At 41.7% G+C, this 13,816-nt stretch overlaps 1 protein-coding gene across 2 annotated transcripts in view; it reads left to right on the top strand.

Moving 5' to 3' along the window:
• Positions 1–13,816, top strand: part of MAP2K5 (mitogen-activated protein kinase kinase 5) — a 314,237-nt gene that overhangs the window by 221,104 nt on the left and 79,317 nt on the right. Inside the window, exon 17 of one of the 2 annotated variants that reach the window (XM_053718509.1) lies at positions 1,852–1,881. The exons of the other annotated variant lie outside the window; for it this stretch is intronic. Within the exon in view, the coding sequence (XP_053574484.1) occupies positions 1,852–1,881 (30 nt within the window). The remainder of the gene's footprint in view (positions 1–1,851; positions 1,882–13,816) is intronic. 2 annotated transcript variants of the gene reach the window in all.

Here is a 13,816-nt window from a genome sequence, read left to right as displayed (position 1 = left end):
GTCTCCTTTTCTGATTTTTCATCAGGATAAGGCGGTGTTGCGAACTTCTTTTGAATTTTTACCTAAAGTTGTGAATTCCAACAACATTAGTAGAGAAATTGTGGTTCCTTCATTATGTCCTAATCCTAAGAATTCTAAGGAGAAATCGTTGCATTCTTTGGATGTTGTTAGAGCTTTGAAATATTATGTTGAAGCTACGAAATCTTTTCGTAAGACTTCTAGTCTATTTGTTATCTTTTCCGGTTCTAGAAAAGGCCAGAAAGCTTCTGCCATTTCTTTGGCATCTTGGTTGAAATCTTTAATTCATCTTGCCTATGTTGAGTCGGGTAAAACTCCGCCTCAGAGAATTACAGCTCATTCTACTAGGTCAGTTTCTACTTCCTGGGCGTTTAGGAATGAAGCTTCGGTTGACCAGATCTGCAAAGCAGCAACTTGGTCCTCTTTGCATACTTTTACTAAATTCTACCATTTTGATGTATTTTCTTCTTCTGAAGCAGTTTTTGGTAGAAAAGTACTTCAGGCAGCGGTTTCAGTTTGAATCTTCTGCTTATGTTTTTCGTTAAACTTTATTTTGGGTGTGGATTATTTTCAGCAGGAATTGGCTGTCTTTATTTTATCCCTCCCTCTCTAGTGACTCTTGTGTGGAAAGATCCACATCTTGGGTAGTCATTATCCCATACGTCACTAGCTCATGGACTCTTGCTAATTACATGAAAGAAAACATAATTTATGTAAGAACTTACCTGATAAATTCATTTCTTTCATATTAGCAAGAGTCCATGAGGCCCGCCCTTTTTTTGTGGTGGTTATGATTTTGTATAAAGCACAATTATTCCAATTCCTTATTTTATATGCTTTCGCACTTTTTTATCACCCCACTTCTTGGCTATTCGTTAAACTGAATTGTGGGTGTGGTGAGGGGTGTATTTATAGGCATTTTGAGGTTTGGGAAACTTTGCCCCTCCTGGTAGGAATGTATATCCCATACGTCACTAGCTCATGGACTCTTGCTAATATGAAAGAAATGAATTTATCAGGTAAGTTCTTACATAAATTATGTTTTTTCTTCAAGCTCTGTGTGTGAATCAAGTCAAGCAGTAGATGGAGAGGTATGTGTGGGAGAATCATCTACCCCCAGACTTCTGGAAGACATTACTACCTATACAAGCACTAAGAGTCCAAATACCCAACAAAAATAGTGGAAATTTCCACTAGCCCTGCAATTGTAACAAATAGCTGAGTATTAGTTATTGGGCCTATTGCTATATTTAGCATTAAGTGAACTAGGACTTTTTTCATAACTGGTAAACTGTAAATGTTTTTTACCCCTGCCCACCAGTAATGATATGGTTTTACTTCATGTGTTAAAAAATAAATATATTAATGAGTATACATTGGACCCAGTCCTACAAAAGTTATCAGTGATGTTTGAAATCATTCATATTTAAATACTGACTTTAAAGGATTTTAAAACTCAGTTGGAAGAGGTGGCATTAAAAGACATTGATCAATAGTGTTATGCATAATAAACAATTTCCACTTGAGCTCCACAAATGCATTCACATTATCAACATCTGGCTCTTGCATGAGCACCGCCCAAATGGAGTTCTTTTTTATATATGCATATATATATATATTTTGACAGCGCAAGGTAGTTAGTCATATTTGTAATGTATAATGACTTTTGCAATAGATTGATGATCATTTTTGACCTTAATATCCCTTAAATGTCTACTAATTTTAGCATTGTATTATATTTGTATGGTGCAAACACTTAAGGAATAGTGAAAATGACTCTCTTTAAACACACTGTCATCTAATGTTTGGTCTCTGCCTCTCTCTTTTTTCTAGCTGGCACTGGGAAGTTTCCCCTATCCTAAGGTACGTTTCACAATTAAATACTCACTGTCACTCTACTTCAGGGAATATGATGTTTGAATGAATTTTCACATGGTGTAGATATTATGTTACTTTATACAAAATGTGTAAGGGGGTTAAGATATTACATATTTGATCTTTCACATTTGTTCCACCCTTATACAACATTTAAAAAAAAATAATATATATATATAATATATTTTTTTAATATATATTTATTTCCTAAGATATGGTGAGTCCACGGTATCATCAATTACTAGTGGGAATATCACTCCTGGCCAGCAGGAGGAGGCAAAGAGCACCACAGCAAAGCTGCTATATATGTCACTTCCCTTACCCATAACCCCCATCATTCTCTTTGCCTGCGGTGCAAGGAGAAGGTGAAGTTTTGGTGTCTGATCTACAATCAAGAGGTTTGCTCTGATATTTCTAAAGGGTCTAGCTATAGCCCATGTCAGTCTCTTCAGTAGGGCAATGGTGGCTTTTAAGCAATTGGGAACTTGTGGGGTACAAAACATTTTGCTGCCCTATTTAGATAGCCTTAGTGAGTTTACTCAGTCTTTCTGTATTTCCACAGGTCCATGTGAGGGATGGCATTCTCTCAAACCAGGTGAGCTGTCCTGTTGCAGGACAGATGAATATTGAGGTAAGTGCCAGTTTTATTTTTCTATGTAGCACGGAAAAAATTGCCACTTATTCAGCTGAAACAGTGCAGGGACGTTTTTTATTATTCCTGTCAGGGTGCAGGTTTTTATGGCAGTTTTTGCAGGCACTGTTAGTGTGAGGAGTTATTTATTTTATTGATGGCTCAGTGAGGATCCGTTTTTAGTAACAGATTATGTACTTTTTGGGGGGGTTATTGTTTGTTTTTAAGCCTGTTTTTCAAGAAAGTTGTTTTAAAATAAAAAAGGCTTTTTTGTCAGCTGTAGGACTGCCCCTTTTAGGGAGGTTCTGAGGTTCTTGGCGCTTTTTTCACTTCCTGTAATAGTGAGGTGCCCATATTTCAGATAGCTCCGCTCTTCTTGATGTTTTTGCTTCTCTGGAAATCCAGATTGTAAACGGGATCGTTTTTTTCCTCAGTTTGCTTTGGGTTGCAAGACAGGTAGGGCACCTCAGTAATTCTTCTGAGGTGTAGAGGGTTGCCTGGGGTATGTTTTCTTGATTTGGTAAGTTTCAAGGGAATATTTATTTAAGAACTTTTTTGGTTCTGTATTATATCCTTTGTTAAAGGGACAGTCTACACCAGAATTGTTATTATTTTAAAAGATAGATAATCCCTTGTTTACCCATTCCCTAGTTTTGCATAACCAACACAGTTATATTTATATATTTTTTTACCTCTGTAATTATCTTGTATCTAAGCCTCTGCAGACTGACCCTTTATTTCAGTTCTTTTGACAGACTTGCAGTTTAGCCAATCAGTGATGGCTCCCAGGTAACTTCACGTGCACGAGCACAGTGTTATCTATATGAAAAAACAGGAACTAACACCCTCTAGTGGTGAAAAACCTGTTAAAATGCATTCTTAAGAGGCGGCCTTCAAGGTCTAAGAAATTAGCATATGAACCTCCTAGGTTAAGCTTTCAACTAAGAATACCAAGAGAACAAAGAAAAATTGGTGATAAAAGTAAATTGGAAAATTGATTAAAATTACATGCCCTATCTGAATCATGAAAGTTTTTTTTTTTTTGGACTAGACTGTCCCTTTAAAAGATAAAAATAAAGTAAAAAAAAAATAAAAAATTTTTTTATTTGCTTCTTTTTGTATTATGGATCAGGAGGCTGTGCAGGATGTTACCTGTAGCTTATGTTTTGATGCCCAGGTGGAACCCCCAGTACCTTTTTGTTCTTTATGTATTGATATATATATATTTGACCCTGAGCCATCATTAGCTAAGGTGGATGCTACTTAAAGGATAGATTTAGATCAGATGACAAGAGACTTTCTTCCGTTGTATTTTTTCAGGAGTATCTATCTCCGGGCGCGTGCTTCTGGAGATATTCCTGGGTGATATGACCACGGATGCCAATTTTCCATGGCATGGAGAACTTTCGGATCTGTCTTAAAGGATAGATTTAGATCAGATGACAAGAGACTTTCTTCCGTTGTATTTTTTCAGGAGTATCTATCTCCGGGCGCGTGCTTCTGGAGATATTCCTGGGTGATATGACCACGGATGCCAACCTGCTGGGCTGGTAAGCTGTCTGGGTCTTGGGATATTGCAAGTGTGTTTTTCTGGACAATATATAGTTCAGGTATCATCCTGACTTCGAGCTAACTCTCTTTAAAAAGAAATCTTGTCCAATCTTCTTTTCCGGGGATAGGAAATTAATCTGGAGAAGAGTTTCCTTGTTCTATCCACAAGGGTAATTTATTTGTGACTACCGCCACAATACCCTGAATGCACCCAATTTCGTTTGATCTCAGAAGTTATGCAGGGTCAGGTCTGGTCAGTACCTTGATGGGAGACCACCTGGGAACACCTTATTTGATTCTTTATCTAGGAGATGTCTTTCAGAGGTCAGATTTTTTCCTTTTCCCCACTCTGCAGTCTTCTGTCCGGCCAACAGTAAGCTATAGTGGCCGGTGGATAGCTTAGCCATCTTGCAACCAGGAGGTTGGGAGTTTGGATTTAGCTGCAGTTGATATTTCTTCACTTTTCTGTGACCCTGTGTATGGAGGGAATTGGTATGATGGTATTCCATAGACATTATTCCTTTTGCTATTTTCCATGGCATGGAGAACTTTCGGATCTGTCTTAAAGGATAGATTTAGATCAGATGACAAGAGACTTTCTTCCGTTGTATTTTTTCAGGAGTATCTATCTCCGGGCGCGTGCTTCTGGAGATATTCCTGGGTGATATGACCACGGATGCCAACCTGCTGGGCTGGTAAGCTGTCTGGGTCTTGGGATATTGCAAGTGTGTTTTTCTGGACAATATATAGTTCAGGTATCATCCTGACTTCGAGCTAACGGAAGAGACTTTCTTCCGTTGTATTTTTTCAGGAGTATCTATCTCCGGGCGCGTGCTTCTGGAGATATTCCTGGGTGATATGACCACGGATGCCAATTTTCCATGGCATGGAGAACTTTCGGATCTGTCTTAAAGGATAGATTTAGATCAGATGACAAGAGACTTTCTTCCGTTGTATTTTTTCAGGAGTATCTATCTCCGGGCGCGTGCTTCTGGAGATATTCCTGGGTGATATGACCACGGATGCCAACCTGCTGGGCTGGTAAGCTGTCTGGGTCTTGTTTAAGGATTATGGCCTTGGAGGGGTCTGCTCTCCTCTTTAAACATCTTGGAGTTGAGAGCAATTCGCAATGCTCTGATGACTTGACCTCAGTCGTCCCTAGCTTGGTTCCAGTCGGACAGTATCACCTCAAGGGTTTATATCAACCATTAGGAAGGAACTAGTGGTTCCTTAGCCATGTAGGAGGTGACTTGGGTTGTTCAGTGGGAGGAAGCTCACATTTGCTGTCGGTCATCCACTTTCCAGGGATGGACAATTGGGAGTCGGACTTCTAAACAAACTAATAATTCATCCCGGGGAGTGAGCATTTCCATCCGGAAGTGTTCTCTAGGTAGACCCTCACATGGGGGGTTTTAGGAGTTGGCTCCTGTGGGCGTTTCGACAGAGCGCCAAGTTTCGAAGGTACGGTTTATGGTCATGGAATCCGCAAACCGTCCTGATAGATATTCTGACGTTTTTCTTGGATTTCAGTCTTGCATACATTTTTCCTCTGTTTTTTCTCTTTCCATGAGTCATTACTCATATTTTCAGGTGAGAGCGGCAGTGATTTTATTAGCCCCTGCGTGGAATCGCAGGATCTGGTATGCAGACCTAGTGGAAATGTCGTCTCTCCACCTTGGAGACTACCTCTGAGGAAGGACTTCTGATTCTTGGTCTTTTCCTTCATCAAAATCTCTGAAGCTGACTGCTTGAAGATTGGATGCTTAGTTTTGTCTAAGCAGGGGTTTTTCTGAATTTTTTATCCTTTCTCCTGGGTGGTCTGGAAAAGGGTTTATCAGTCAGTACCCTGAAGGGTCATTTTTCTGCATTGTCTTTTTTGCTACATAAGCATCTGGTGGACGTGCTAGATGTGCAATATTTTTGTCAGGCACTGGTCTACATCAGGCCTGTGTTTAAGTCAGTTGCTCCCCCTTAGGGTTTTACCCTTGTTCTTTAAGTTTTGCAGTAGGCTCTGTTTGAGACTTTACTTTCCATAGATATTAAGTTGTTATCTTGGAAGGTTTTGTTTCTCATTGCTATCTTTTCTGCTTGGAGAGTCTCGGAGCTCTCAGTTTTGCAGTGTGATTTACCTTATCTTATCTTTCATGCAGTTAAGGTGGTTATTTGTACTAGTTAGGTTTTCTTCCTAAGTGGTTTCGGATAGATATATTAATCAGAAAATTGTTGTTCCTTCTCTGTGTCCTTATCTTTCTTCTCATAAGGAACGTTTGTTGCACAACTTTGATGTTGTGTGTGCTTTTATTTTCTATCTACAGGCGACTAAGGATAATCGCCAGTTTGCTGTTTGTTTCTCTGGGAAACATAAAGGTCAGAAAGCTTCAGCTACTTCTCTTTCTCTTTGGTTGAGTACTATAATGCGTTTGGTTTATGAGACTGCTGGACAGCAGCCTACTGAGAGAATTTCAGCTCATTTCACTAGGGCTGTCCCTTTTTCTTGGGCTTTCAAGAAGGAAGCTTTTGTAGAACAGATTTGCAAGGCTGCAACTTGGTCCTCTCTGCATACTTTTTCCAAATGTGATTTTTTTGTCTCAGCTGAGGCTTCTTTTGGGAGAAAGGTTCTTCATGCAGTGGTGCCTTCTGTTTAGGTTACCTGTCTTGTCCCTCCCTAATCATCTGTGTCCTCTAGCTTGAGTATTGGTTCCCACTAGTAATTGATGATTCTGTGGACTCACCATATCTTAGGAAAGAAAACATAATTTCTCCAACATTGGTGTGTCCGGTCCACGGCGTCATCCTTACTTGTGGGAATATTCTCTTCCCCAACAGGAAATGGCAAAGAGCACCCCATATAGCCCCTCCTCAGGCTCCGCCCCCCAGTCATTCTCTTTGCCGCTCTGAACAAGTAGCATCTCCACGGAGATGGTGAAGAGTATGTGGTGTTTAGTTGTAGTTTTTTATTCTTCTATCAAGAGTTTGTTATTTTAAAATAGTGCCGGTTTGTACTATTTACTCTAAAACAGAAAAGGATGAAGAGTTCTGTTTAAAAGAGGAGTATGATTTTAGCAGCAGTAACTAAAATCAATTGCTGTTCCCACGCAGGACTGTTGAGCCCAGAGAACTTCAGTTGGGGGGAACAGTTTGCAGACTTTTCTGCTCAAGGTATGACTAGTCCATTTTCTAACAAGACTGTGTAATGCTAGAAGACTGTCATTTTCCCTCTTTGGGATCGGTAAGCCATTTTCTTAGACTCATAACAGAATGAAGGCTTATTAATGGGCTATATACTGGTTGACACTCTTGGGGGCTAAATCGATTGCTTTATTCTATTTTTATATGAGATTTGAAGTGTTTTTTAAAACCTTAGAATTGGGGAACGTTTTTAGGCGCCAGGCAGTCGTTTAGACACCTTCCCAGTCAGGAAGGGCCTTTCACTATAGTAGGCAGAGCCTCATTTTCGCGCCATTATTGCGCAGTTTCTTTTGGATGCAGTGCATGCAGCTTCACGTGAGAGGGTCTGGTGGCCATTAGAAACGTTCCTGGAAGGCTTATTTTGGTGTCGTATAACCCCCAAGGACAGGTGAAGCCGCAGCAAACGCTGTGGCTGGGACTGTAGTGGGTTAAAGTTGCTAATTGTTAAAACAACTCCGGTTTCCTCATTTAAGGGGTTACAAACTTGAAAATTGGGATGCAATACTTTTAAAGCATTAAGACACTAGGGTGCAAATTTGGTAAAGATCGGATATTTCCTTCATAGTTTTTCACACATTCAGAAATAAAGTGTGCTCTGTTTAACATTTAAAGAGACAGTAACGGTTTTGTTTAAAAACGGTTTTATTGCATTAATAGCCTGTATAAGCCTGTCTTCAGATAGAACATGTTCTGTATGTATGGAGGCCAAGGTGGTCCCCCCTTCAAATGTATGTGATAATTGTGCCATGGCGTCCAGACAAAGTAAGGACAGTACTGTCACATTTAATAAGGTTGCCCAAGATGATTCCTCAAATGAAGGTAGTGGGGATAGTTCTTCCTCCTCTCCTTCTGTGTCAATACCAGTTATGCCCGCGCAGGCGACTCCTAGTACATCTAGCGCGCCAATGCTTGTTACTATGCAACAATTAACGGCTGTAATGGATAATTCTATAGCTAATATTTTATCCAAAATGCCAGCATTTCAAAGAAAGCGTGATTGCTCAGTTTTGAATACAGTAGAGCAAGAGTGCGCTGATGATAATTTATCTGTCATTCCCTCGCACCAGTCAGAAGTGGCAGTGAGGGAGGGTTTGTCGGAGGGAGAACTTTCTGATTCAGGAAGAATTTCTCAACAGGCAGAACCTGATGTTGTGACGTTTAAATTTAAGTTAGAGCATCTCCGCGCCTTACTTAAGGAGGTACTAACTACGCTGGATGATTGTGACTCTTTGGTCATTCCAGAAAAATTGGGCAAAATGGACAAATTCCTAGAGGTCCCGTGCACCCTGATGCCTTTCCGATACCTAAAAGGGTGGCGGACATAGTGACTAAGGAGTGGGAGAAACCAGGCATACCTTTTGTCCCACCTCCTATATTTAAGAAATTGTTCCCCATGGTCGACCCAAGGAAGGACACATGGCAAACAGTCCCTAAGGTTGAGGGGGCAGTTTCTACGCTAGCCAAACGCACGACTATTCCCATTGAGGACAATTGTGCTTTCAAAGATCCTATGGATAAAAAAATTGGAGGGTTTGCTTAAAAAGATTTTTGTTCAGCAAGGTTTCCTCCTCCAACCAATTTCGTGCATTATTCCTGTCACTACGGCAGCGTGTTTTTGGTTCGATGAACTAGAAAAGTCGCTCAATAAGGAGACTCCATACGAGGAAGTCATGGACAGAATTCACGCACTTAAGTTAGCTAATTCCTTTATTTTAGATGCCGCTTTGCAATTGGCGAGATTAGCGGCGAAAAATTCAGGGTTTGCAATTGTGGCGCGCAGAGTGCTCTGGCTAAAGTCTTGGTCGGCGGATGTATCTTCCAAGACAAAATTGCTTAATATCCCTTTCAAAGGTAAGACCCTTTTTGGGCCAAAATTGAAAGAGATTATTTCAGACATCACTGGGGGGAAGGGCCATGCCCTCCCACAGGATAGGCCTTTTAAGGCTAAGAATAAGTCCAATTTTCGTTCCTTTCGTAACTTCAGGAACGGACCGTCTTCTAACTCTGCAGCCTCTAGACAAGAGGCTAATGCTTCCCAGGCTAAGCCAGCTTGGAAACCAATGCAAGGCTGGAACAAGGGTAAACAGGCCAAGAAGCCTGCTGCTGCTACCAAAAGAGCATGAAGGGGTAGCCCCCGATCTGGGACCGGATCTAGTAGGGGGCAGACTCTCTCTCTTTGCTCAGGCTTGGGCAAGAGATGTTCCGGATCCCTGGGCACTAGAAATAGTCTCTCAGGGTTATCTTCTAGAATTCAAGGAACTTCCTCCAAGGGGAAGGTTCCACATGTCTCGCTTATCTTCAGACCAAATAAAGAGACAGGCATTCTTACATTGTGTAGGAGACCTGTTAAAGATGGGAGTGATACACCCAGTTCCAACAGTGGAACAAGGTCAGGGGTTTTACTCAAACATGTTTGTAGTTCCCAAAAAAGAGGGAACTTTCAGACAAATTTTTCATTCAAAATGGAAACCATTCGAACAATTTTACCTACAATCCAGGAGGGTCAATATATGACTACCGTGGATTTAAAGGATGCGTACCTACATATTCCTATCCACAAAGATCATCATCAGTTCCTAAGGTTCGCCTTTCTGGACAAACATTACCAGTTTGTGGCTCTTCCGTTCGGTTTAGCCACTGCTCCCAGAATTTTCACAAAGGTGCTAGGGTCCCTTCTAGCGGTCTTAAGACCGAGAGGCATTGTAGTGGCACCTTATCTAGACGACATTCTAATTCAAGCGTCGTCCCTTTCCAAGGCAAAGGCTCATACAGACATTGTTCTAGCCTTTCTCAGATCTCATGGGTGGAAGGTGAACGTAGAAAAGAGTTCTCTGTCTCCGTCAACAAGAGTTCAACAAGAGTTCCCTTTTTGGGAACAATAATAGATTCTTTAGAAATGAAGATCTTCCTGACAGAGGTCAGAAAGTCAAAGCTTCTGAACGCTTGTCAAGCCTTCCATAGCTCAGTGCATGGAAGTAGTAGGATTGATGGTTGCAGCAATGGACATAGTTCCTTTTGCTCAAATTCATCTAAGACCATTACAACTGTGCATGCTCAATTAGTGGAATGGGGACTATGCAGACTTGTCTCCCCAGATTCAAGTAGACCAGGTAACCAGAGACTCACTCCGTTGGTGGTTGACTCAGGATCACCTGTCTCAGGGAATGAGTTTCCGCAGACCAGAGTGGGTCATTGTCATGACCGACGCCAGTCTATTAAGCTGGGGCGTGGTCTGGGACTCCCTGAAAGCTCAGGGCCTATGGTCTCGGGAAGAGTCTCTTCTCCCGATAAACATCCTGGAACTGAGAGCGATATTCAATGCGCTCCAGGCTTGGCCTCAACTAGCGAAGGCCGGATTCATAAGATTCCAGTCGGACAACATGACGACTGTAGCTTACATCAACCATCAGGGAGGAACAAGAAGTTCCTTGGTGATGAGAGAGGTATCCAAGATCATCAAATGGGATGAGGATCACTCCTGCCATCTATTCACATCCCAGGAGTAGACAACTGGGAGGCGGATTATCTGAGTCGTCAGACTTTCCATCCGGGGTCTTTGCCCATTTAACTCAATTATGGGGCATTCCAGATATGGATCTGATGGCATCTCGTCAGAACTTCAAGGTTCCTTGCTACGGGTCCAGATCCAGGGATCCCAAGGCGACTCTAGTGGATGCATTAGTGGCGCCTTGGTCGTTCAACCTAGCTTATGTGTTTCCACCATTTCCTCTCCTTCCCAGGCTCGTAGCCAGGATCAAACAGGAGAAGGCCTCTGTGATTCTGATAGCTCCTGCGTGGCCACGCAGGACTTGGTATGCAGACCTGGTGAATATGTCATCGGCTCCACCATGGAAGCTACCTTTGAGACAGGATCTTCTAGTACAAGGTCCATTCGAACATCCAAATCTAGTTTCTCTGCAGCTGACTGCTTGGAAATTGAACGCTTGATTTTATCCAAGCGTGGGTTTTCAAATTCAGTGATAAATACTCTGGTCCAAGCCAGAAAACCTGTGACTAGAAGGATTTACCATAAAATATGGAAAAAATATATCTGTTGGTGTGAATCCAAGGGATTCTCCTGGAGTAAGATTAAAATTCCTAAGATTCTTTCCTTTCTCCAAGAGCGTTTGGATAAAGGGTTGTCAGCGAGTTCTCTAAAAGGACAGATTTCTGCTTTATCTGTTTTGTTACACAAACGCCTGGCAGCTGTGCCAGATGTACAAGCTTTTGTACAGGCTTTGGTCAGAATCAAGCCTGTTTACAGACCCATGACTCCTCCTTGGAGTCTAAATTTAGTTCTTTCAGTTCTTCAAGGGGTTCCGTTTGAACCTTTACATTCCATAGATATCAAGTTACTATCTTGGAAAGTTCTGTTTTTGGTTGCTATTTCTTCTGCTAGAAGAGTTTCTGAACTATCTGCTTTGCAGTATGATCCACCCTATCTGGTGTTCCATTCAGATAAGGTCGTTTTGCGTACCAAGCCTGGTTTTCTTCCAAAAGTTGTTTCCAACAAGAATATTAACCAGGAAATAGTTGTTCCTTCTCTGTGCCCGAAACCAGTTTCAAAGAAGGAACGTTTGTTACACAATTTAGATGTAGTTCGTGCTTTAAAGTTCTATTTAGAAGCAACAAAGGATTTTAGACAAACCTCATCTTTGTTTGTCGTTTACTCTGGTAAGAGGAGAGGACAAAAAGCTACTGCTACCTCCCTTTCTTTCTGTCTGAAAAGCATTATCCGATTGGCTTATGAGACTGCCGGACGGCAGCCTCCTGAACGAATCACAGCTCACTCCACTAGGGCTGTGGCTTCCACATGGGCCTTCAAGAACGAGGCTTCTGTTGATCAGATATGTAAGGCAGCGACTTGGTCTTCTCTGCACACTTTTGCCAAATTTGATACTTATGCTTCTTCGGAGGCTATTTTTGGGAGAAAGGTTTTGCAAGCCGTGGTGCCTTCTGTTTAGGTAACCTGATTTGCTCCCTCCCTTCATCCGTGTCCTAAAGCTTTGGTATTGGTTCCCACAAGTAAGGATGACGCCGTGGACCGGACACACCAAAGTTGGAGAAAACAGAATTTATGCTTACCTGATAAATTTCTTTCTCCAACGGTGTGTCCGGTCCACGGCCCGCCCTGGTTTTTTAATCAGGTTTGATAAATTTCTTTCTCTATTCACTACAGTCACCACGGCACCCTATAGTTTCTCCTTTTTTTCTCCTAACCGTCGGTCGAATGACTGGGGGGCGGAGCCTGAGGAGGGGCTATATGGGCAGCTTTTGCTGTGCTCTTTGCCATTTCCTGTTCGGGAAGAGAATATTCCCACAAGTAAGGATGACGCCGTGGACCGGACACACCGTTGGAGAAAGAAATTTATCAGGTAAGCATAAATTCTGTTTTTTGCTTACCTGATAAATGTATTTCTTTCCGGATATAGTGAGTCCACTGCCCACCCTTTATTTTAAGACGGTTATTTTTAACTAAAACCTCAGGCACCTCTACACCTTTGTGTTATCTTCTTTTTCCATTTACCTTTGGCTGAATGACTGGAGGTTATGGGTAAGGGAAGTGACATATATAGCAGCTGTGGTGCTCTTTGCCTCCTCCTGCTGGCCAGGAGTGATATTCCCAATAGTAATTGATGATTACATCATGATGGCACAATTTTATACATTTTACATGTTTCATGTGTAGCACATGTTTTGTGAGTGATATTAGTCTGAGATATAATTTGTGTCATAGATTAGCCCTGAGAAGTTTTGTCCTGTAAATGTCCTGCTTATGCAGGCCTGTGATGTGTACAAATATTTGGGCTTGCAATAGCCCTAATGATTTGAAACATACATATTTGATATATTTATGCTCCATGAAGGCATGGTTTGATGAGTTTAGTGTAGAATAACTTGAGTGGCCTGCATAGATCCCTGACCTCAACCCCATCAAACACCTTTGGGGTGAATTGGAATGCCGATTGGGAGCCAGACCTTATTTTCCAACATTGGTGTCTTTCTTCACAAATGCTCTTTTTGGCTAAATGGGCACAAATTCCCACAGACACACTCAAAGTCTTGTGGGAAGCCTTCCCAGAATAGTGGAGGATGGTTTAGATACCAGGGGAGGGCGGGACAATTCCATATTAACCCTTTCCGGTCCTATGTCGGAATATATCCGACAAAGGGTTTTACAGCTTGCAGTCCAATGTCGGATATATTCCGACATAGGACCGGAAAGGTGAGGAAGTTCCCAGTGACATTACCAGTGATCGGTGCATAGCTAGGCTAGATGTGGCGCTGTGCACTGATCGCTGGTACCAATACACAACGATGGGAAAACAGCACCACTGTAATAGTGCACAGTGGTGGGGTAAACTGCAATACCCCTATCTATATCCAATAACCCATAATTCACCAGCACTGCAAGTCTTTAAATAAATGTTAATCTTTATTATAGACCAATTAAAATAAGCTATGTTTCGGGGTTAACCCCTTAGTCATGCAACGTTGCTTATTTTAATGGGTCTATAATAAAGATTAACATTTATTTATAGACTTGCAGTG

The sequence above is a fragment of the Bombina bombina genome, chromosome 6, assembly GCF_027579735.1.
Source record: "Bombina bombina isolate aBomBom1 chromosome 6, aBomBom1.pri, whole genome shotgun sequence".
Taxonomy (NCBI): domain Eukaryota; kingdom Metazoa; phylum Chordata; class Amphibia; order Anura; family Bombinatoridae; genus Bombina; species Bombina bombina.
Note: the sequence above shows the minus strand (reverse complement) of the source record. Positions and strands in the feature narration are given on the sequence as shown.